This window comes from Callospermophilus lateralis, unplaced genomic scaffold, assembly GCF_048772815.1.
Source record: "Callospermophilus lateralis isolate mCalLat2 unplaced genomic scaffold, mCalLat2.hap1 Scaffold_43, whole genome shotgun sequence".
Taxonomy (NCBI): Eukaryota; Metazoa; Chordata; class Mammalia; order Rodentia; family Sciuridae; genus Callospermophilus; species Callospermophilus lateralis.
The window spans coordinates 9196339-9222224 of record NW_027514380.1 but is presented as its reverse complement, the minus strand read 5'-3'; the positions used below and the strand labels follow the sequence as shown (position 1 = coordinate 9222224).

The 25886-nt window shown below is 34.6% G+C and overlaps 1 protein-coding gene across 1 annotated transcript in view; it reads right to left on the bottom strand.

Moving 5' to 3' along the window:
- The window catches only part of LOC143389129 (neuron navigator 3-like), a 133303-nt gene extending 112951 nt beyond the window's left edge, over nt 1–20352 (bottom strand). The window contains 1 exon segment of the mRNA XM_076842401.2: nt 20110–20352. Coding sequence (XP_076698516.2) covers nt 20110–20352 — 243 coding nt within the window.
- Nucleotides 20353–25886: the final 5534 nt, after the last annotated feature.

The window sequence follows — 25886 nt, the reverse complement described above, 5'->3', positions numbered from 1 at the left end:
AGAAAGAAGAAGATGTAGAGTTCCTCTTTGTAAGCTGGGAAAGGTTGTCATCACTTTTGACCTATAAATAACACAGGGCTCTATGGTTTTGCAATCACTTGCTAATTTTATCTCTACATTGGAAATGACCGAGGTCATAGCTTCAAGCTCAATTCCTTACTGTAGCACATGAATGCTCAGAACAAATGTCTCCATGATAAAGAAGGAAATTAATGGGATTTTTCCAATGTTATGCCTTTAAATGACTCTCTTGTATCTCTTCACAGAGAAGCATAAATCAAATAAATATTGTGGAGTATCGCCAAATAATTCAGACTAAAATAATCAAGTTTTCCCACTCTTTGAAGGACAGTTTTGAACTTCATGTCCTGTATTTCCCTTTTATTGGCCAATTAAAGCAGCTTGACTAAGAATTACTGAAATGTTAAGTTCATTGCTATTCAAATCGTATGAGACACTGCCAGCAACCCTCCCCATTTGGTTTTAAAACCATATGGAGCTCTATTTAAAATTTTAAACCTGACTTTAGGCATTCACATCTGCATGTAATATATTGACAGTAAAAACTAACTTTACTCTACTTGAATGTCAAGTGCAGAATTGGGAATGTTGTATTTTAGTCAAATAAAATAATGCCAATTTATTCCAACCCCAAAGTAATAATGCTTTATTGAATAATGACAATTTGTACCCTAAACCAAGAAGCACATAAAAAAATATTGTCTTGCAACTAGAAAAATAAATCTAAGCACTTTTTGTTGTTGTTTGGATATTCACTATTTTTTTTTTTTTTACATAGTACTACTTTAGAAATACCTTGGTGTAAAAATGATATGACAGTCATTATTATAAGTCTCAGCAACAATTAAATAGGAGTTCTCTAATTCCTAAATAATGTACACAATAAAATTTTTGGACAAAATACATATTGTATATATATGCATATATTTGTATATTTATATGCATAGTTTATATTTTATAATGTTATATGTATATATATTACATGTTACATAAAATATAAATGTATATATATAAATAAAATTAAATATATATAATATATATATAATATATATATATATATTATATATATATGAGAGAGAGAGAGAGAGAAAATAAAGAAAGCCCACATGTACTCTAGATCCCAAAGCCTCAGCTTCACTTTCTTTCCTGGAGACAATCATTATTACCATTTTCTTATGCATGCTTCTATAGAGGGCTTATACATAAATAAGAAAATATGTACTAATACATACAAATTTATGTTTTATGTGTTTGATTTTAAAAAAACAGAAGCATATTATCCCCATTTTTTTTTCACTTGGCTTTTTCCACTTAAAATATCTTGAGGCTAATTCATTATGAATGCATGTATATCTACCACATGTTTCTTAATATACAGAGGAATATTTACAATGTGCTTTAAAACTTACTAGCAAAAGTCAATTCAGTTTATGATGAAATAAAATTAAATGCAAAAGAATAATGAAAATCGTGACAATGTGCAGGAGAGAGAAAAAAGAAATATGAGAACCATGAGGCATGTCAGGGTCCAATTTATGGCAAAGTTACCATTTTAAGTATTTTTCTTAAAAAGCAAAAAGACATAACAAGAAAGTTATCAATTTAGTCTTTGCATCACCCAAAACTGTTCTTCCAAGAGAGCAGCATCTGATTTTCCGTAAGCATAAAAGATTACTTTATCTGTCATGAAAGCCTAGCCCTAGGAGTCAAAGCCATAGCCCAGATGACTATATATTTCTCTCAAACAAAGCTGAAAAATTTTAAGGTAGGATTTATAGTTTGATCATTCCTGAGACCTATTTGCATTAATAGTTGCTAGTACTTTACAATGTATTTTCTAAGGTGACAATTTGGGAACATAACTGAATCCTAAAGAAAGTTAACAGTGAATACAACAAAATACACTAAAAATTGCATGAATTAAAGAAAATCACAGTTGAATAGAAATTTTATTTTCCTTTCTCAAATAGATTGAAGAAATATCTCAACTGGTTTTGAACTGACTTTCATTCTCATTCTTCAGGAAGGTAACAGAAGCTCTGGTATTACGAATGACATATTCTTATTAATTTAAAAAAAGAACGAGGATCTGTGCTTTCTATAGCTATAGTAAAAAGAAATTAGAATAAATACCTGCCAACTTGTAATGTCAGTCAGTCAAGAGGAAAGATTTATGAGCTTAAGTTGGGGTAAAGAACCTCACATCTTCCAAGTAGGAAACCACAGCTGAACTATCCCGAGGAGCTTCACTGCTGAGCAGTGCACACTCAGTTGTATACTTCGTGAGATTTTTGTTAGATTTCTTTGGGACTGGGTTTTGGGGACTGGGTTTTAGAACAGCTATTGTTCTATGGATAGGCATGCTATGTAGCAAGAACTTTCTGTTTGACTCTTTTTCCTGGGATTTATATGAGCAAACTTTTGATTTGTGAGCCTTTGCTTTCCCTGAATAAAAGTGGTCAGACTGAAATGAAAGTGGAGAGTCTCCCCTCATTCTGGGAGTCAAATTCCCACAGTGTGAAAAACCACAATGAGATAGTGTAATAAAATATGGCCATGAGTTTCCATCTGTGTTCAACAGAGCTGTTTTCTCACCGATTCTTCTGGTAAATCTCTATTAAAATGGTGTATGTAAACAGTTGGAGTCTTCTAACTTTAACATATTGGCTACATGCATTACATATTGAGAACCTGAGATATGGGTGAACCTTGAAAATCATAATTAACAACACAGGTCTCAACAAACATTTCCTGGAACATATGTATTTTGAGTCAAATTCTTCTCATCCACATGGAATCCTATCCCCCCTAAGCCCCCCGTCTCCCATTTTCCTTTTCTTTTCATGTTGTCCACCTCCCATGAATAGTGAATTTTTCAAGTCATACTCCAGAGCTTAAAATACAGCAATGTATTTTACAATGTGGATGATGGATAACTTTTTGAAATATTATAAGTGATTGTGTTTTATTTCAGAAGCCACTGCCAAAAGTAAAATCACAGACCAGATTCCTAACTCCCTTGGAACTCTCCTATAGAAGTGACCCCTTGAAATTCCTAAGGCCGCGAAATAAATATGGATTATATTTTGTCTCAAATGCAAAAAGTATTTTTTTACTTTTGGCAAAGTGCAGGGAGGTAGCATTTGCCTAAAGGTAAAGTCTTTTCCAAAGAAAAGTCTAATTTAGGTTTCTCCCATCCTCAACAAAGTTGCTTCCTAGCACCATCAGCAGGAGATTCAAGTTTAAGAGGAGATATATTATACAAACTATTTAGTTACACTTTCTTATATTATCTGAGGAGGAGTGAGTCTTAAATCCCTGTAGGCAAAACATAAATTATAACACATTTGGCTGAATTTACTACACAGCAGCAGACTTACGATTACTTAGAGGAGGAGCCAGATCATACATCACCCTAAACCAAGAAAACTCAATTAACATCTATGTACCCACTATAGGTGTAGACTATGGACACTGCTACTGAACCTAGTCATCTCACTAGTTGCATCCTGAGAAGGAAAGCAAAGAATACCAAGACACTTCAGCTGTGGGTGCATGACTCAAACAATATCCTTACTGATTCTCCAACAAGGCTACGGCTGACTTTCTCTTAGGCTATGAACATAGAATTTCATAGTAAAGTCATAGCCGTTTTTCCAAGCAGGATTTTTTACAGTAACATAAGTAATTGTTAACAAATGGAATCTGGCATAGGATTTTATATATTTTTTAAAAATGGGAATAGATAATTTTATATGCACTTTTTAAAATGACAGGACCATTTGAGATAAGTCCATTTGAGATAAGCTAAGTTTTAATTTTGCCCATGTATAAAAAGGAGATACTTGTATTAGTAGATCCTCCATTGCCCTTCCATTCTCAATACTCTGTATTTTATGAGATAGGTTTGGAGACACAAATGTCGATCACTATATTGAGGTAGTTTTGCTCAAGATGGACTTAGTATACACTATACTAATGCCAAAATTATGATAGTGTAGACCTTAGTTCACAGAAATAGCAGAGCTGATATTTATAGGCAAGAAATCATGAATATGACTTAGTATAACTCTTTCTGAAGCACAGGCATGAGGTAAATCATGAGTCAAAGGAATAAAATTATTTAAAAAATCACTGCTCTTTTTTATTCAACGACTACGTCTAAATACCTGTCATATGCAAGAAATTATGTTAGGGAATCTCAGGAGACAGAAACATGAATTAAGTCAGCTTCTCATTAAAGGGAAAGTTTATGTGAGAAATTTCATTTCTATAATGTTGGCTGAACTTTGAATGATTGCCAGTGCTACGGCTGTGCTTGGTGAAACTATTCTGGCAACAGTCTCTAGGAATGACGAGCCACCCAAATCAAGGACAGCATATTATATAGCCTTCCCTGAGAGATTCAAAGCTTGTGATCTACAAACCTTGATTAACAGGACAAACATAGCACAATAAATCTTTTCAAGTATATATCAAACTCAGTAGAATCACACTGAGGAATCTGATTCTTTTTTCTTTATTAAGGCACTTTTTCTCCTTTTACCTAGTTCTACCCTCTAAAATAAAGAACAAGGGGATTTAAATTATTTAGTGCTCTAAAACATACACAAACGTAATATACACTTTGCTTGATAGACAATAAGGTAGGTACCTCTTTATCCCTTATGTCACTGACAGAATAAATAGTTCCAAATGTTTAGGAAGTTATGAAGTTATTTGATGTATGAAAAATGGTACAAGCTCATTATTCAATATTTGTAGTGCAAGACAAGGTTCTGCGATGGCTCCAACATGACTATATCCAGCAGGGAAGATGTTTTGATTTATTTGGACTAAAATACTTTGAGTATAGTAGAAGGAGACTAAGAACTTCTCCCTGGTATTTTCCATTCAGCAATTTGGGTCAGATTTGCAAAGTTACTCCATACGCTGGATCTTGCTTAACAGCTAGTAGCAAAAAGCACCTCCTTTCTTCAGAAAAGGAAAGTTACTCCATACGCTGGCCTTGCTTAACAGCTAGTAGCAAAAAGCACCTCCTTTCTTCAGAACAGTCCTGTTATTTTAACATGGCTGTTTCTATTTATAGAGTTACACAATCCATTTGGTTCCTTCTTCCTCCCCATCTGAGACAGAGTTTACAAAAAGAAACCACAGTCATTACATAAAAGCCTTGCCAGGAAATCCAAGTGTTGTTTTCTGGAGGAAAATAAAGTACCCGCACCTTGACTTACTTCTCACTCATCCTAAATCACATCTGCTCTTTGCAACACTTTCGTTTGGCTGAAGAAATTGGTCTGAAGTTTTTACTATGATCAGTAGAAGGCCATCTTTGCTCTTTTGACTATTCATATTGTGGTTTTATAGATGTCCTGTAAATGAAAGCCTGGTGCACAACAGGAAGCCCATACTGCCAAGTCCTTTGGGGACCAGTAACACATACCTAAGAGGACCCAAGTGGCAAGACATTAGAACAAGTGGTTACAGAGTGCCATTTGAAAATAAGGAAGAAAAAGGCCAGAGCCTCACTCTGTTCTAAATGGAGTGGCAGCTGCACCAGCTGGATCTATTCAAATTAATACTGTGACAGTTTGGCATATCAGGGTACTGTTCCCTAAAAAACTAAAACAAACTGCACATGAAGCAAATGAATTCATGGATAAGACTTCTAAAAATGTCTTATGAGTCCTTACAATATTAAACTTAACCAAAATTGAATTAGCATAAGGCTGCAGAAGAGACAGGAAAATATCATTGTCTGATCCCCATACTTTGTGCAGCAGATCTGCTTATGCAGAACAAATGAGAAAGTATCAGGAAGAAAGAACTACAGGTAAAGCCAGTACCTGAGCTACTCTCTGATCATGCTCCCTACACAACTTTCCTGTTAAATTCTCTGCTGTTACCTTTCAGTTGTAATTTCTTTGATTCTCTCAGCTTGATACACATAGAACATACATAAAGGCCAAAGAAAACGTGTTTAGTGCCTGAAGAAATTCATTTTTTGCTTGGGATAACTGGACAAAATGTGATGTAATTCCTCTCCTGAAGGTAAAATATGTTGTGATCTTGAAGGCAATTTTTCTTTATATAATCAAAATGGTAAAGGACAATAGATGACCTTACAAAACATAGTTCTAGAATCTAAGATTCTCTCCCATACAAATTCCTCTGGTAATTTGGGTTGTGGACAAATGTTTCTTCCTTTTTGTACGCCCCAAACATTCTGTCAATGGTCTATTGTTAAAGCCTGGACTTCTTCTCAGACCACATCCTGTCTGTCTTATGAGAAGCAGCATGCTTTTGAAATAAAATGAAAGTCCTGACCTCCATGTGCAAGCTTTGAAGGTACAGAGAAAACAAATTCACTACAGGACCCCAAGATACCATGATATTGAACTCAAGGCCCATAAGACATGTTGGAAATTGATGAACTGAGGAAACTAATATATTCATTTTATTGGCAATTCTATTCCTTTTTCACAAAAGGAAATGGGATAGTCATAGCTAGTTAAAATGGCACAGATATAGAAAGAGGAATATATATATATTTCAAATATATATATATATTTGAAACTCATTTATATAAGTCATTCTTTCACTAACTACAATTTCTACAAAAAATTTGAAAAAATACTATCAATGAATGGACTAACCTATTGAATCTGAAACAGAAGTGATGACATCTGATAATAAATCTTTACTAAAGCAATATTTTAAAATTGATAAATACATATTTCTAACAACTATAAAATTATAATAATAAGACTATTAAAATTAAAATTAAATCCAAGACAAAACTAAAGAAAATTTGATAACAAGTGTAAGCAACCATTCTAGTTTTCCTGGGACTGAAGTATTCCCCAAACAATAAAACTCTCAGTTCTAAAATCTAAGCACGACTGGTTGTCCTGAGCTTTTCCTGTCAGAAATACCTTTCAATATGTAACATACTAATGTTAAATCTCCTACGTTAATTCATTATACAAAACGAAATGTATAAACTTTTAAGGAATAAGGTGTGTATGTGTGTGCTGGTGATTGAACCCAGGGCCTCAGACTTGCCAGGCAAGCATTCTGTGAGCTGTATCCTCAGCCCAGCCCAGGAATAAACTTCTTGACAACGGAATCTCAGAGTTCATAAAGTAGGAAACATAAAATATGAATCTTTACTAAAAGATTTTAATGGAGGAAGATCTGACATTTGAGAGATTCTGTGATATTTAGTATTAGATGCATTTGGAGTGTTTGTCACCTTCAAACTGAACCTATGTTCCCAGCTACATCTATCTGTCCTTCCCTTTCCTTCCTAGTGTTCATTCAACCAGAACTGGGGACCTGGATAAAGTGTCAGTAGCCTTTAATGTGATCTTTGGAATGCATTGAATTTTTAAAGCTGGAATTTTGATACACTTATTTTTTTTTAAAGTTAGGCTTGTCAAACTTTAAAATGACAGAATGAAAAAAACAATAAATAGCAAACCCGTTTTTTAAAAAATCAACTACTGTTCCAAATTTAAGTGGATAACAAAAATTTCTATTCCCTACTTTTTTATTTTAGTAAGCTTAAATATAGGTTAAAAAAATCATTGAACAATAGTGAAGTAAAATAAGGATTTTAGTGGATAAGCTTCTTCCCAAGAATACATCCTTTCAGCAAAGGAATAATTAAAGTACTCAAATTCTCTTAATTGCTATAGAAATAAGGTCATTCAAGGTTAGGATGATAGAAGTTTTTAGTTAAAGCTTGATAGTACCTTGTTCTGTCTTCCAGGGACAGTCTCAGGTTACCCTTAGTCTCAGCACAAGCAAATCCATGGTTCAGTCCATAAGCCACTATTGAGACTTTTTTTATTCAAACAACACTGCCTGAATTTTGGAGTTTTACTGGGATTTCATAAGATCTGCTACTCATGTCATTAAAATTCATGGAACCAGGAAATTTTAACATAATAAATACATTAATGTATTTATTACAAACTGTATGCATATTTCTCCTTAAAGTTTGGAGTAATAATATTCTAAAAACAAAGAATAGCTCTGTACTAAAAATTATGTCTTCATAATGTCTCACCCACTTCCAAAACAACCCATATGTGGTAGCTTCATATTGCTCTGATCTAATATTATTTTGAAGAATACTTTATATTCAGAGCATTTTAAATATACACTATAATTTTAATTCTATCCAAAATTAAGGTGAAGTTGACATTCTTGTCTTACAGTTGAGAAAACTGAGTAAAACATGCATACTCTATAAGAGAGTACAAGAAACAAAGGCCAAGACAATCTTTCTGATTAGAAATTTAGTGATCTCCCACTGCTGCCCTTGTGTTGTATGTAACATTCTCTATATATTTAGTTTACACAAGAAATAAAATGTGATTACATCATATGTATGTATATGAATATATTCATCTTCCTCGGTGAATATTTAATAGAATAAAAACAAAAAATTTAATTAAGTCCATGTAGGAAAATAAGATAGAAAACATTGACTAAAATTTTGAGTAAAAATATGTTACACATCCAGAAACTGGAAAAGGCATGAATCTTCTGAGCAATATTAGCTCACACTTTGGGCAAAGCTATGGTCTGAACATGTGCCCCCAAATTCAGATTGAGACTTAATCATCAATGTAATAGTAATAAGAGATTTTTGTTTGTTTTTGTTTCTGTTGTGCTGGGGATTGAACCCAGGACCTCACGCATGCTTGTCAAGTGCTCTGCCACTGAGCTACTTTCCCAGACCACAATTAGGCCTTTAAGAGGTGATCAGTTATGAGGGCATGGCCTATGTGGATGGGATTAGGGCCCTTTAAAATGGCTTAAGAGAGTGCATTTGCTCTCTCTAGCCCTTGCAACATGTGAAGACAGCATATTCCTTCTCTCAGGAAAATGCAGCTACAAGGCACCATCTTAGTTTTAGAGACTTGTGTGTCCTTATACACAAAACCTGCTGGACTCTACATCTTGGCCATCCCAGCCTCCCAAATTGAGAATTCATTCATTTTGTTTATAAATTATCCAATCTGTATCATTTTGTTAAAACAACACAAATGGACTAATACAAGCACTAATTATTTTTAATTTATTGGTTCTTTTTAGTTATACATTATTTAGTTATTTATTTAGTTATTCTGTGTTAGCAGAATCCATTTTTATATAAGTAAACAAGCATGGACTATATCTTATTCTAGTTAGAATCTCATTCTTATGGATGTACATTCTTTCCTCTAGGTTTATTCTTTTCCAAAACAACCCCTATGTGGTAGCTTCATATTGCTCTGATCTAATATTATTTTGAAGAATACTTTATATTCAGAGCATTTTTAAATATACACTATAATTTTAAGTCTATCCAAAATTAAGGTGAGGTTGACATTCTTGTCTTACAATTGAGAAAACTGAGTAAAACATGCACGTTGTTTTTTTCTTCTTGCAACCCTATTTCATTTGTATATTTTTTGAAATTTTGAATATTGTGTAAGTGTGCTAGTCAGCATCTCATGCTGTGACAAAATACCTGAGACAAGCAACTTAGAGGAGAAAATACTCATTTAGCTTATAGTTTCACAGGTTCCAGGCTATTGCCTGCTAGCTCCATAGTTCTGGGCTTTAGGTAGGGCAGAACACCACAGCATAAGGGCATGGCGGAAGAAAACTGCTCACCTCATGATAGCCAGGAGGCAAAGAAGAGAGAGAGAGAGAGAGAGAGAGAGAGAGAGAGAGAGAGAGAGAGAAAATAGGCTAGAGACAAGCTACATAGTTCTCAAAGACATGGCTCCAAGGGTTATTTCCTATACTTTCAACTAGGTCCCACTTCCTGAGCTTTCCACTGCCTTCCAATAGTCTATTAATTTATAAAATCTAATCTACTGATGAGATCAGGGACCTTATTATCCAATCATTTCTTAAAAGCCCTATTTCTAAATATTGCTACATTGGGAGTCAAACCTTCAGTATATGAAACTTTGGTGGACATTCCAGATCAAGATTTAATAATAAGTTTTTTTAATTTCTAGTAAATTATTTTTTATAAATAATACAGCCTAAACCATTGGTTGTAAACTGGGACAACCTTATGTGGGATAAAATATTCTTGAAATAAATGAAAATATTCTTGCTTATCACAACAGAGAGGGAAAAACTTGTTTCTAAATAAAACAAGCACACTCCAAACCTGTAATAAAGGTAATGATTGTTGAAATCTGAATGATAATCACTTCTGATATTTCTAGGTGATATTAAATAGGAATTTAATGTTGCAAAAAAAGAATATAGAGATTGTAGATGCCTATAAAGAACTCCAGTTGTTGCAAGTATATTTCCCATAATGCCTATAATGTTGAGAGAAGCTGTTACAGGCATTCATACATATGTAGGCAAGCATGCACAGTAAGTGATATTTGCTTAATTGTCAATTTCTGCCAAGTTCACAAACTATCATTTCCTACTAAACACTACATTTTAGTGTGAATAAAACATATCTATCCATCAAGACTCAGACTTTTCTGAGGTGGTTGATAATAAGTTAATCAAAACATCTACATATTCTTTTACTAGACTCATACCTCTTTCATTGCTCTTGAGTTTTGTATTTCAGTATGAAATTTGTTCCATAACATTCTCCTTTTCTTCTTTATTTTGAAATGTCCTACCCTTTTCTGGGTTGCCTCACATTTCATTTTATCATAATCTAGACTAAAATATAGACTTAATTGTGTCTCTTTTATACTCAGCATCCTTCCCTATCGTGAAGTCCAAACTCCTCACAGTGGCATTTAATGCCCATCTTCCCACTGCCTCTAATCAACCCCATCTCTCTGGCTTGCATTCTATGTCCTAGGTTTACCGAATAATCTGCAATTTTGTAAAAACAGTACAGTATTTCATTGCTAGTTCTTACGGTTTTGATCTGGAATATCCCCCAGATATCCATGTGTTGAAGGCTATTCACCAACGCAGCAAGGTTTAAAGGTTTTAGAAACTGTAGGCGTGTGGGGTAGGGTTGGAAGAGGCAGGAGCATGACCCTAGGGCTGTATCTTATTCTTGGCTCCTTTCCCCCTATCCCTTGGCTTCCTGGTTGTCATGAGCTAAGTAGCTTTCTTCCGCCACACCCCTCTGCCATGTTCTGCTTCACTTCAGGCCCTGAGCAATGGAGTCAGACAACCATGGACTGAAACTTCTGAAACCATGAGCCAAAATAAACCTTTCCTTCTCCAAGATGTTCCTGTCAGTAATGAAAAGCTAACCAAGCACAGAAACTTGTTACCAAGAAGTGGGTTCATTGTTTAAACTATACCTGACCTTTGGGATTAGTTTATAGGAGGAGTTTGAAAAAGTTTGGAGACACAGAGTAGAGAAGCCCTAGAATGTTGCAAGTGGAGCTCATCATAGAACTCAGAGCTCATCGCAGTCTGAGTTCTGCGAGCTCAGACCAAAGCACCTATAGGAGTGTGGACACTGAAGTCTGTGTTCACGAAGCTTCAGAGGGAATGATGACTCCACTGGGAATTGGACCAGAGGCCACATGTGTTACATTCAGTCAAAGAACTTGTCTGTATCTGTCCATTCCCTGAGATTTTTGTATAAGGCAGGGTTCAAAAGTGATGGACTCATTAATCTGGTACAGAAAAGGCAGCACAGCATTCAGGTGGTGGTATGGATTTTGCTGGCTGTATTTAGCCAGGTTTCCTAAAAGAACTGGGAGCAAAGAACAGAACAGAAAGATTTGGAAAATTTCACATTTGATCAGAAAAAGGGTAAGTTGAAAGTTGGGCAAAGTAAGGTATGATTGCTGAAGAGGTTAATACCATTAAAGAGAAACCAAGCACTTTGAATGGAGAAAACAGGAAATATGCCTTGAGGGTGTCTCACCAATCAGCAAGACCTCACCCATCACAGGCTTAAGTGTGTGAAAGTGTAAACTCATTTGAAAGAGTCTGCTTTGAGAAGAGTACACTACTGCAGCACTATGCTCTATAAGTCTAAGAATCTATTTCCTAAGATTTGCTTCACCTTGCTCAGCTGCCCAGGCATGCACTAACCACTGCAGCCATGTTCCAAGTATCCCACATACTGCTCCTGCTGGTGGCAGATCTTCCTATTGCCCACATGGTGTTAATTTTGTGGGAATGCAAAATACTGGAGTTTACAGGGTCATGGAGGCTTCACCCAGATTTTCAAGGAAGACCTCAGAAGTTAAACAACGTATCCCACAACACAATCTGTGTTGGCAACCCCTGAAAGGCCAGTGTGTGAAGCTGTGTGAGTGAAGCAAAGACTGCAATGGAGACACCAGGAAGATAGAGATGCCAGGAATGTGGAATCTTTGCCAAGAAAAGCTATAGACAGCAAGCAGATGTAGCCCATGAGAGAAGCCATGTGGGCTGCAATTAGCAAGGCCACAGGAGTGGGATCCCCCAGCCCTTTGGAGCCCACATTTTGCCACCATGTTGCCTGGATGTCAGATGTTAGCTACAAGATTTAATGTCATTCCTGCTGTGCTTCAGTCTTGCTTTGCTCTCACCCCTTCTTTCTAAGCCCCTATTGCTCCCTTTCCTCCCTTTTGGAGGACTTCTGTACCAATGCTTGTTACTTTTTTACAGGAGCTCACAGCTAAATATTTGACTTAGGTCTCAGATATCTGAGACTTTGGACTTGAATTTCTGAGCAATGCGGGAACTGTTAAAATTATGGGGATTCTTAGAAAGAATTCAGTTTATTTTGTGGGATAGGTATGGGCCTTTGAGGACCCGGGACTGGATGTTTTTGTTTGGATCTGAAATGTTCCCTTGGTGTTTCATGTGATGAAAGTTTGGTGCACAACACAATGAGGTTCAGAGTGACTGTAATCAATAGGTAGGTGACACACTAGGAGCATGCCCTTGAGGACTATATCTTGTCCTCTGCCCTTTCTTCTGTCTCTATTTCCTGGCTACCATGAACTAAATAGCTTTCATCTGCTATGTTCTTCGGCCATGTTGTTCTGCCTCGCCTCAGACCCAGCACAATGAAGCCAGAGGACCATAGAATGAAACCTCTATAATCATGGTCTAAGATAAATCTTTACACCTCCAAGTTGTTTGTGTCACATATTTGGGTCATAGCAATGAAAAGCTGATTGACACACCTGGTAAATGCTATTCTATTGAAAGTGTCCCCTTTCCCCATATTTATTTAGCTAAATCAAGTTCACTCTTCAGCATATGGTTGAAATGTTACTTTCCCCATACATGCAGAATTAATCACTGCCTCTTTTATTCTATTGCAAAATTTTATTAAATTTTATATTAACCTATTAGGCAATTATATAATATTATAATACTCATAAGTGATAAATGATAAATGTTGACCACCAATTGTGCACACTGGGTTGAATTAAAAGCTTATATGCACTCCTTTACTCTTTAAAAAGTTATGAGCTAATTTATATCATTGACTTTATTAAACAGATGAAGAGACTGAGATTTAAGTATCCCAATTGACTTTCCAAGTTCATTTTGCTAGGAAATATAGGCACATTCCAAAAAGAGTGCTGTGGTTTAGTAAATGCTGCAAACAGGATAAAGACAAAAGATATAGTGTTAACCAAGAAGAGACGTCCCTTTAGAAGTTATTGATAAACTCTATGAAATAGAAGTCAGAGATAAAGTAAATCAAATTGAAAATGTGACAAAACAGCAATGAACAGACATTGTTCTTCAAGAAATATCTGCAAAGTAGAAAATAAGGACTCATTCTTTAAACTAGAAGGAAGAAAATGATTATTCTTTTTATTAGTACAATCATTTTAAATAGTTGAAACCTAAGCATGATTAGAAGTTAATTCTAAAATAGCATTTTTCAATTTGGTTTGATTTTATACTCAATGTTGGTATGTTTCCCAAAATCAGGAGTCATTGTTTCATTGTCATGATTGGAGGATGCCATTGGTATACACAGTGGATGGAGATAAGAAAGTTCCTAAATACCTACAATGCTCAAAAGCATTCTTCTACCATCAACACAGAATTATCAGGTCTTCATGTTCCTGGAATTGAGGCTGAAAAGTTGTGGTCATTCATTGGAAAGGAAGGCATTGAAAATATAAGAGAAATCAGCCAAAATTGGGAAGGAGAAAAGAGTATATAACAAAAAGTTTACCTTTAGAAAAGCTTTATTAGAGTTGTTAGTCTCATATCATTTACTTTTTCTTTTTTTACAGATACAATGAATAAAGTTCAGAGACAGTAAATGATTTATCTTTTCAGAATCAATCAAGAATTTTAATTCAAATTTTGAGGTCCTAGTACAATGTTCTTTAAATTAAGGCACCCAGTATAAAAAGTTCAAAGCTACTATGGATGAATGTTGGTGAAGTGATAATATAAACACAACATTACAGCAAATAATTTTCTAAAAAATTAATAACTTATGCATTGTTTTATATTTTCATAAACAATATGTTGAATGCCTTTTTTATTAAGAGAAAGAAAATGGTTATGACACAGGAAAGAAAGAATCTACAAAAAAATATACTTGGCAAACTGACAGCAAATATGCGCACAACCTTCACACTTGCCAAACAACAAAATGAATGAGATTTTTAAAAAAATTAATAATATATAATTGACATAAAATTTTAAAATAACTTTGCAATTTGAAGCATGAGATGTAAATTGTTCAAGATTTTGAAAAACACAAACTAAAATAATAGACAACAGTATTAGATTGCCACATTTCTACCAATTGTCACTCAACAGTAATAAATGTATAATAATGAAAAACTGAGTGAGCTTTCAGCCAGTAGAGAAAATGTGAAAATTCAAGCATCATTACAACATTATTATACCATTGCTACTACAAAGGCAAAAAAAAAAAAATTCAGCAATAACAGTTAACAATTAAAACAGGAAAATCTGTAGTAGGAACTAAAACTAGAAAAAGAAGCAATCATGTTTCTTTAAATACAAAGAGATAAATATGAAAGCACAGCAAAATAGTCAAGGAAAGCGGAATTGTCTAGGGACTTGAGCACTGACCTATGCAGCTGTAGGCCTGGCCAGTTCTGCAAATGTTACCATGAGAGCCAGCCAAAAGGAGTGCTGACAGTCCTCAGCAATCAGGCAACCTCTCCAAAAGGAAACAGCTGGAAGCCAGCGCCAGAGATTGACTCTATTGACATCTGCTCCTATATTTCTATCATGGGGTTACTTTTATTTATTTCTATTTCTCATACAATTCAGTGGAGTTCATGTGTCAACTTCATAGTCTTCTCCAGAAACTTCTAGGTACTGGGACATAACTGATGATTTATTAACAATTTGCTAGCGATGTCGGTTTAATACTTAAAATAAATCCTACAACTCTATACAGAAACCAAACCAATCAATAACCCTCCATCACTGCCTTTGATAATAGCAAAAGTATTTGTTGAGGCAGTTTAGTTAATTGGTTAAGAGTAACATGTTCTATTACTACAAAGACTTAATTGAATCTCTACCACTCTATAGTATTGAAAGGTTGAGAATTTAACTTTTCTAAATATCAGTTTCTTCATCTGTAAAATGGGGATAAAAATAATGGGCTATTCTAGAAGGCTACTATTAGAATTGAATGAAACACACCATGAAGTGTTGAATCCAGTACCCAGCATGTAGCAAACCTATGAACACCAGTTAATATTAGACCCTCTCAGCAACAATTTCTACAAATATCATCACAAGTGTGATTTTGTCTTATTCTTACAAAAGCACTCTCACTGTTATATACCTAATGAAGTCTGTTTCAATTGATAATCTGACCTAGACCTGCTAATTTTGGTAAATATTCTGCACCAGTTATAATGGTTTATTCACTGGACATTGTATGTAATCGTTTCCTCAAAAAAGAGTGCTTTTCCTCTCTATATTTGAGTCCTATCTGCCCATTACATTCTAACAATTACAGTGTTTTCTAAATGTTCCATGCATATAGAATTTCTCTCAGCCATAAAAACCTGCAAAATAATTGCCCTCATTAATAATACTATTAATGCAATGTATTTGCTTGTCATATTAGTATTTGTGCTTAAATATTTGACTTAACTAATGTTTTTAAGTATCTTCAAGCATTTAAAGTACTAGTTCTAGCCCTTTGTAAACACATTTGTGAGAAATAATCTCTACCCTGATTGTCAATACAACTCAAAGAGTTGAGTAGGAAAACTGAACAAGCATCCATATTATCAGGGACAGGGGTGTTAATTATTTCAATAACCTTCTTAACATCTCCAAAAGAGAATGTAAACTCACTTTCCTTTTAAACTCCACAGAGAATTGTTATAATTCTGTTTTTGAAGTTGATCTTAAAGAGTGAGAGAAATCTGGAGGATAGAGTAAACCTAGAAAATATTGGCATTATATCAGGAAGAGAGAGTATAAAGAAGTAGGGGATAAAAAGGTTTTGTAGGGCAAACCTGATTCAAATTCTGGATTTTAGTGCTAGATGTCATACTGTTTAATTTTATGAGTGCCTCCTGCTCTCTTTATGCTTCAGTGTACTTCTCTGCAAATATAGAAAATAATGCCTTCTTTGAAATATTATGAGAATAAAATGAGAAATTTACTATAAAATATAGGGTAAATATATTGAAAAATATTGCTTTCTACAACAACAACAAAATACTTGAGTTTATACTACTTAAAAAAAAAAGGAAGAGCTGGATTAGCCGAAGTGAAAATTGAGACTAGATGTGAAAGAGCTACAGATCAAGCTGGGAATGAGAAAGTCAGCCCAGGAAGCAGTTCTCAGGAGTGGGTTTACCGAAGGAACCTTTTAGAACACGAATGTCTAATGCTTGATTGTGTGTTTTCTCAACCATGAAGAAAAAAAAAAACAAAACCTTTTTTCTTAAATTTAACCTCCATATTCTTAAGTTTCCAAGGCAAAATGACTCTGTTCCTCATTTGGGTGAGTGCCCAGTAGAAACGGAAAAACAAATGCATATGTGGAGAGAGATTAAAATTTAAGATAAGAAATCAGAACAAGATATAACTAAAGGAAACATAAGCCTGTGACACATTATGGTAGATTTTTCCAATGTATGTGACATGGAGTTTAGAACTAGTATTATTTACTAAAGGACAGTGGAACAAAGCAGTCTGAAGAACTTGGGACACCCAGGAAGAAGACATCTGGGATAGAGTAGTTAGCTGGAGTTATGAAGGAAGAGGAGGTGACAACAACTGGGAAACTGGGAAACGCATGAATGAAGACATCATAAGACATGAGAAATAGCTAGAGTTGTTATTTTTTTTCCCCTTAAGGAGCATGGAGAATGTGTTAGATGCATGATGGAGAAGAGAGACAGGAGAATATCAATTTGGAATAATGAAATAATTGACAGAAAAGTTAACCAGGACCAAAAGATGAAGGCATGCAAAAGGGGATATATCTAAGCTATGAATTAAAAGCAAAATCTTCAGGGGGCTTAGGATATAGCTCAGTTGGTAGAGTGCTTGCCTTGCATGCATAAGGCCCTGGGTTCAATTCCAAGCACTGTCAAAAATCGAAACAAAAGTAAAATCTCCAGTATTAGTAATATATGGTAGGTGAGGTGGCAATGTATATCATCAAAGACTAGTCGCCTAGCTTTGGAATTCACAATTGGATGACTGAAATGACTGCATCTGCCCTAGTGTATATAACACAAGGACAGGACAAGCAAGATCAAACCTATGTATGACAATGTCAGAAACGAGGTTTTATCTCTCAAATCGAGACTGTTGGGTGCAATAACTAGCTGAGTACTCCACATAAATATTTTCAAATGACAGTCATATACTGTGTGTACTATCCAGTGTCTTTTTTCTGTTAGAAATAAAAACCAAAACTTTCTAGCCAGGCACATGGCTACCTACTATAAACACTGCATTTTCCAATCTCTACTATATCTGTAAGGCCATAGAACTCTAAGTAGACCAATGAAATGTCAAAAGGTCCTAAATGAAATGGTGTGTTTCTTTTTGAATGGAGCTCAATTATCTACTCGAGACTGAGAGGTAGAAGCCACAGTGGATAATGGTGCCTTAAACAGAGCCTGGTTGTCTGACAACTTCCTGAAGTCACCCTGTCAGCCAAGGGCTATGTACCTCCAGATTTCCTTTACCGGAATAAGAAATAAACTCTTAACCATGCTATTGTTGAGTTTTCTACTATTTGTAGCCAAATCTAAAAATTTTGGTCATCAACTTCTTAATTTTTCAAAAGTCACCAAAAAAAATCTCTAAATATACTTCTTTTCAGCATTAACAAATATTCTGAAACACTGACCATGCATTCTTCACATTTTGTTTGAAGAAGTTTTTAATCTGATAAGTGGCATGGCGAAAACATTCCTATAAATATAAGTACAACTCTACTAGCCACAGAGTCTTATTGGAATATTGAATGTTTGATTAATATGTTTGCTAACCAAAGTGATCAACCAAAATTCTTTTGAAAATACTACTCCTAATGGTCAAGTCTTAATCTAAGGCTATTTAACAAAGTAGAAGTTTTACTAACCCTAAAGAGATGACAACCATGGTCAACAGAGAAAATGGATCTATCCTTTCCACTGAATCCAGACAATACATTATGTATACACAGAACATTGGGACAGAGTTAGATAGCACTTGCCTTTAATTATTTGCAGAAGGTTCAAGTTTTAAGTACTTTGTTGCTGACTTACACTTCCCTAGGAGTACTCTGAATTACTCACATTGGACAGACAATTGCAAGCCTGTAATAAAATATTTTCTGTTAACTGATTTTCTTACTTTTAGGATGCTTTGTAAGAGATATCAAACTTCTCCTTTGGTAAAAGAAATGGTCCAAAGGGGGAAAAAAAACTTAATCTTTCTCATCATGGTTGTTTATTCATTTGTGGATTCATTCATTCTAATACTCAGCATTCAATCACTATTTAATTCTCATTCTCCATAAAACCTTGGAAGGAGGAAACTAGAGCACAGAATAAGATATGGGCCTTGACTTTTATATACATATTTCAGATCAGTGGGGATGGAAAGTAATTAACCATATAATCAAAATACGTACTACCAAATACGAAGGGTATGTTTCCATAGACAGAGTCACAAGAAAGAAAAGTGAGGAGAGGAACAGCTAGCAAAGACTTTATGGAGAAAGCCACATCTGGGCTAAAGTTTAGAGATCTGAACAGGTGAAGATAGATGAAAAAAAGCATTTAGGAAGGAGTAGAGTTTTCACTTGCAGAATTGATTTCTCTATGTAATTTTTTTTCTCCTTAAATTATTCAACTTCCAGTTGAATAAGGAAAGTAAAATCAAAACATTTCCTAAGACTCCAGAGGTGAGAATGGTGACTCTGGAAATGCTTCTTTAAAGTAATGCTTATCAGGGTATAAGTGACCCCCCAATGAAGGTCATCAGCTGCAGGGCTATGCTGACACTCTGCATCTGGGGAAAACAACTGCAGTACAGCTTAGCAACAGCTATGAGCTAATGCTCACAAAATATAATAAATTAAATGACTGAAAAAAGATGTCAGTAATAAGTAAAACAGTAGGGTTTCAATTTACAAGTGAAAATCCAGACAAATGTGCAATATCGAGGAAACTAATATTTCATTTTCCTTCATATTACAATGAATTAAGCAGCCTAGGACACAAATACTCAAAGAGAAATTCTTTTAAATACAAATGACATGTCTGCATGGATCTTTCCAAATCTTCTTTTACATATGATATGTATGAATATAGGTCCACTTTTTCTAACATTTGTGATTGGTCATATTTATTAGTGTAATATTACAGAGCAATATCTGGGACTATTGATATCAATAAGTAATTAAGCACTTCATCAATATATTATATTAAGTGAATGCAGTATATGCATGTATGCAGAACTCTGTCCATAGCTTTTGCAACTACATGCTAAAAATCCAATTTTTATCAAACATTCAGCTTTTCAGTTACTCTATTAACAGTCTTACCCTGGCTCCTCTACTACTTCCCATTTCACAACATGCTTTGTGGTCCACCTAAACGGAAATGTGCATTTTTAGATATGAAAGTCTGTAGGTAACCTTCAGCTACTAACCTTGCTGTCTTCTTTCTCCTTGGATTTTCCTTGTAGGGACTTCTTCTCTCCAAATTCACAGGTTGATTTTAATGTGAGCTGACAAGAAAGCATTGAGCTCTCTGTTTCAGCAAGTTCCAAAGATCTTGAAGAATAGTGCTGTGAGCCAGTAGTGCCAAGATTTGGTATCGGAAGAGCAGTGTGAACAGGCTTTGACCCAACAGCTGGCTGTCTCCGTTTGGAGGCAACCCCAAGTACAGGCATGGCTTCTATAAAAGTATCTTTTTGCTGCCAAAGAAAATGCTCCTAACCTCAGTCTAGTTGACTCCAACTTTACTATTTCCAGAACAAATACTTTAAACAAAACTAGCAGTCATCCTGATTTTTTTTTCTCTTAACTAATAACATAACTTTCAGAAAGAGGCAAAACTTCCCTTCATCTTTAGTTAAATATCTTTCTTTTTTGTTGGCTGGGATCTTCTCATTCTCTCTCTCCTTCCCTCCTACCCCCCTTCCTCATTCTGTTCAGTGACTCAGTGTCTATGTAATACTAAATACTCCTCTGGGGAGTAAACTTTTCTGCAAGGTAAATGCTAGAAAGCTCCTTCTCTAGAATTACAGAGCTCCCAGATTTGCCGTTTCTTTTTACTACAACAGTCTGAGTCTGAGGTTTTTTTTTTTTTTTTTTTTTTTTTTTAAAAAGGAGAAAAACAAAAGGAAAAACCCTTCAGTCCAAGCATCAAAGAAGCCAAAAGTCCACAATAGGGGAAGGACAGGCGTTCTTCCTGACTTCAGAAATAACCAGGCTGCATTCTCTTTTTAAAGAAAATCATATTTCCCCCAGCTTAAAAAAAAAAAGAATGGACATGTTAATGGCCAAAACAAACAGCTGTTGGAAGAACTTTTAGCCTGGAAATAATTTCAGCAATGAAGCTCTTTGTCTGATTTCCAGCTATTTTTCACTACTGACAGCCATGAGCCACGGTGTTCATTCTGTTTCATCCCATGAAATCAGGTTAGACTCACACAAGAATGCAACTCGCTAAAACAGCTAAATTGTTCAGCAGGCAAAGCCTGCCCAGTTAACAGGGCACTAAATATATAGTAATTTCTACATTTAATAATGATGATACAAATTCTCTAGCTAATACTTCCATGTGATGTACTACACACATGGGTTGCACTAAAAGCAGTTACTGGGCTAAGCAGCTTGTGTACTATCACATATGACTATCGGAATACTCAAAATACAGGCACATTTATTTTATCCACTTTACAAAAAGAATAATTTTGATTCATATACATTGAGTACCATGAACAAAGTCATAAAGCTAGAAAGTGGAATAGACTGCACTATTTTAACTTTGAAAGTAGTTTCAAGTATCATTGTATTTAAGATGACTGTGTCCAAAACAAAATTCTAAACTTCCAAAAAGGGTACAAACTCAGTGGCAATGAATGACACTAATCCTGTCCATAAAAATATTTTATTATGATCATATTATATTCCATTTCTGGCAAAAGCTCATCAGGAATAAATTTTTAGAAAGAAAACAGCTAATAAACATGCACTATTGTGTTGAAAACTGTTGCATAGAGTACAAAATCAGAAAAAAAATTTCCCTATAATTTTAATAAAAATCATATTTGGATGACAGTATTGAGCTTTTAATAGAAATTTCTTATCCAATAAAAGAAATTTGATTTCAGACTCCCATATTTCTGTTGAAAAAAATCTGTAAGATAGACACACTCATTTTAAAAAATTGATACTATATTACTATTGCAATAAATAGTAATAATGCAAGCAAAGTCTCTAGAAAAATAAGGGTATACTTAAAAGAATTATATATTCACATAAATGTTGGCAATTATCAGAATCACGACCATTACTGTACAAAATGTCTCTCTATGGTAAATAAATGATTTTCTTGGGTTTACTATTTCTATCTTGCCTGTAGACATTACAAGACAGAATAAAGAAATTCAGCATCGGTGGTGGCAGGGAAGTAAAACGATCTCTTTGAAAAAGTAAGTTACTTTGTAATTTACAAAGCATTCAACACATAATAACTTACAGTGAATGAGACAGTTCAGAACTAGAAATGATCATGTTCCTAAAATGGGGTTTAAGTTATACAATGAGCTATGTATCCTGTAATCCTCACATTGCAAACAAAACGGCATAGTTGAAATAAGATGGCTTGTGGGAGAAAGAGGTCCTAGGAAAACCATTCAAAACACCTGCAACTTTGGGAGCAGACCATCAGCAAAAATAACATTGGTACCTTGTGAGATAATTTGGACCACCCAAGGATGCAGTTCAGCCCAGAATTATTTTTAAAAAAACAACAGAGTGAAAATTCTGGCAACACTTTAGTTAGAAATGGTGGGGGAAATGCAGTTGGAAGGCAAACTGAGCCAATAGCTTTGCCATTGAATTAAGGACAGTCAGTGCAACTTTAAAATATACAAAAACCTTGCAAAGCTAAAGATTTGCCCCATGACCAGCAAGCTCCAGATATAAGCCCTTTTGTTTTGTTTTGATTAATTTTCCCAAAACTGAGCCCCAAATGTCCCTATTGACTAAACGACACTCAAGCTCAGGTATCTTTTCTCCCACAAGACTGTATTGCACTCGACTATGTTGCCTCACTTTGCCTAAAATAAATCACCCCAAGTATAGGCATGGTTTCACATGGCTTCACATGAAGCCACACAACCTGTATATTATACATACATAACTGACCTATGTACCAAGTTTGAACAAGCTAAGTGGTATTTTACAAGTCTATGCTGTAGCAGAAAACAATGTAATTTCTGGGAGCTCACAATCAATATGATGTCATTTCATTTTGAGATGCCTTTTGCATATTGTCTAATTGCATTTCACTATGACTGAAATATACAACTGGAAATAGTAGCCACTGTCAACTAATTCTATCTAATAACATGACCTATCAAGAACAACAAAACAAATCAACTTATTATAAAACTTTGTGTATAAGGAGCTGTCATTTCATACTAAAAGAACATCACTATTTTGATGACTCAGATTAAAATTCACTGAGAAGTTAAATAATTAGCTTTAGGTCACAATTACCATGTACTGTGAATTTAAAAATGAGTTTTCTCAAGTTGAGATCAACACACCACCACCTGGAGCACTTGCTAAAAATATACATTACTGGGTTCATCACAAACCTATACAGGAAGAATTGCAAAGGAGAGGGAGAGCTCTGAGAATCATGATTAAACAGATTGATTCTCATATATACTAGAATTTAAGAGTTACAATTTATAGGATTTGTACTTTGATAATTCAGGGAATAGGTTCTAAATTAGGACTGCCTGTAATCAAATACCTGCTTCCTTACTGAATAGTGACATGAATTTAGAAGTTGCTGTGCTTCAATTTCATTATACATGAAATGAGAAAAAAAATAGTTGTAATTCCTATACAGGAATGCTGTGAGAATTAAAGGAAATAAATGTATAAAGTCAGTAGAATTGTCTGCATACCATAAGTGCTCAATAAATGTTTGCTATTAATGTCACAGGAAATAACTAAAGTCTTAAGAATTAAAGAGATAAGATCAAGAGGTATAATATGACCGGGATCATAAGCATGAAAAGGACTGAATTGGGGTGGAAAATCCAGAAAATTAAAATGAAATAAATTTCTAATCTTTTTTCCTCCCATCAAACATAACAGAAAAAATAGCCAGAAGTACTCAAAACCCTCCTACAGTTAAGCTCTTAGGCAATAAGAAAAATTCTCACCTGGTTATATGTTAGTATCAGTGATTTTTAAAATAAACAACTCAATCTCATAAAATGACAATTTTCAAACCAGTTTTTAATGATAAGGAATAAAGTAAAAGAATAAGAGAGAGTAAGAGAGAGAAAAATGAACAACTTTCAAACAATCATGATTGCTAAAAGACAAAGTACAGTTAGTTAATCAATTCTGAAGTTTGCTAAAATCAGAGGAGAGTCAATTCCTACTTTTAATGGCCTGAAGTGAAATTTCCACAAGGTAAGATCCAGCAGTTCTAATGAAGTAATTCCATGTGACCAGCTACACCATCAAGACACAGACCATTTCCTTCATCATTGAAAGTCCTCTCATGGCTCACTGCAGTCAAGATTCACTCCCAACTCAGGCAATGTCCAAAGTGCTGCTTTCTCATGCTAGTTTTGCCTTTCCTGGAATTTCACAAACATTTGATCAAATTGTATCTGTTTATTTTTGAGATTTATCTATTCAGGTATGGATAGCAGTACTATTTCATGTGGATGAGACACACTCCATCCTACTGATACGGTGCAATTGGTTTGTATTCATCAGATGCAAGATAGCGATCTGCTTCCAGTTTGAGGATATTATGATTACATCCCTGTAAAATATTTTCATATGCCTTGTGCTGCTATTTTTTTCTATTTTCATTAATAGCTAACTAGAAGAGAATTTATGGGATACTTAATAACTATAAATTTAATTATATAAGAAATTGCCAAATTTTTTCCTAAAACACATCACTCTGAACTCTCACTAGCAACATGAGATGGTCCCAGTCCACAAACTCACCAGTGCTTCATATTTTCAGTTTCAATTTTAGCCAACATAGTGGTATATCATGGTGTATCACTTACAGTTTTAATTTGCATTTTCCAAATAACTTATTGGTGCTGAATAGCTTTTAACAAGTTTATTTGCCATGCACATTGTTGGTGAAATATCTGTTCAAAAATTTTGCTCACTTTTTGTCTGTCTTATTACTGAAGGTTAATAATTCTTCATCTTAGATACAGGTCATATCTTATGCATGTTTGTAAAGTATTTTCTCCTAATCTGCATCCTGTCTTTTGTTAGAAGAAGATCCTCCACATCTCTCTCTCATGTTTCTCAATCTTATCAGCAGAAACCCTAACTGTCCCTTTATGCTAAACTATTTCTATAAGGATTTGTGAGTAGCAAGGGATAGATTTGTTTACTGTCCATTTCAATAAAAGTTATGCTGGTCTCCAGAAAAAGTGATGAGCCAGATCTGCTTGCAATTAATAATACGCTTAAAAGTCCCTTTCTTGCATCAGTATTTATCGTATGTTCAGGCATCACCTGGTCCTTGTCACATTGTCCTGCACAAATTAGGGCTTAGGGAACTAGCACAGGAAAATTTTGGCTTTCTAGCTACTGCTATTGCTATGAATAAGAGACTGCATTATTTCTAAAATATTAAGTATTTTCTACTCTCCCTTTCTTTCTAGGGATCCAATTACCCGTATGTTTACCACTTGCTTTTATACCAGATACTGCCAATGCTTTTAATTTTTTTAAGTCTTTTAAGTCTTTTTTCCTCATCTCTTGTTTCATTTGGAACTTTTTTTTTTGATAGTTGTAGATGGACACAATAACTTTACTTTCAATTGATTTATCTTTATGTGGTGCTGAGGATCGAACCCAGGGCCTCACACATGCTGGGCAAGCATTCTACCACTGAGCTACAGCTCCAGCTCCTCAACTAACTTTTGCTATGTTTTCAGGTTCACTATTCTTTATTTCTATGATATTTAATCTGTTATAATCTATCAACTTTCACTTCAGATACGGTATTCTTCATCTCCAGAAGTTCCATTTGAGTGTCTTTCATATCTATAATTTCTCTCATCATCATATTTATATTTTATTCTACCTTCATGGATGTATGGAACATGTTGATAATAACTGTTTTAATACCTTTATTAATTTAATCATGTCATTTTTAAGTATGTTTCTATTAATGGAACTTTTTCTC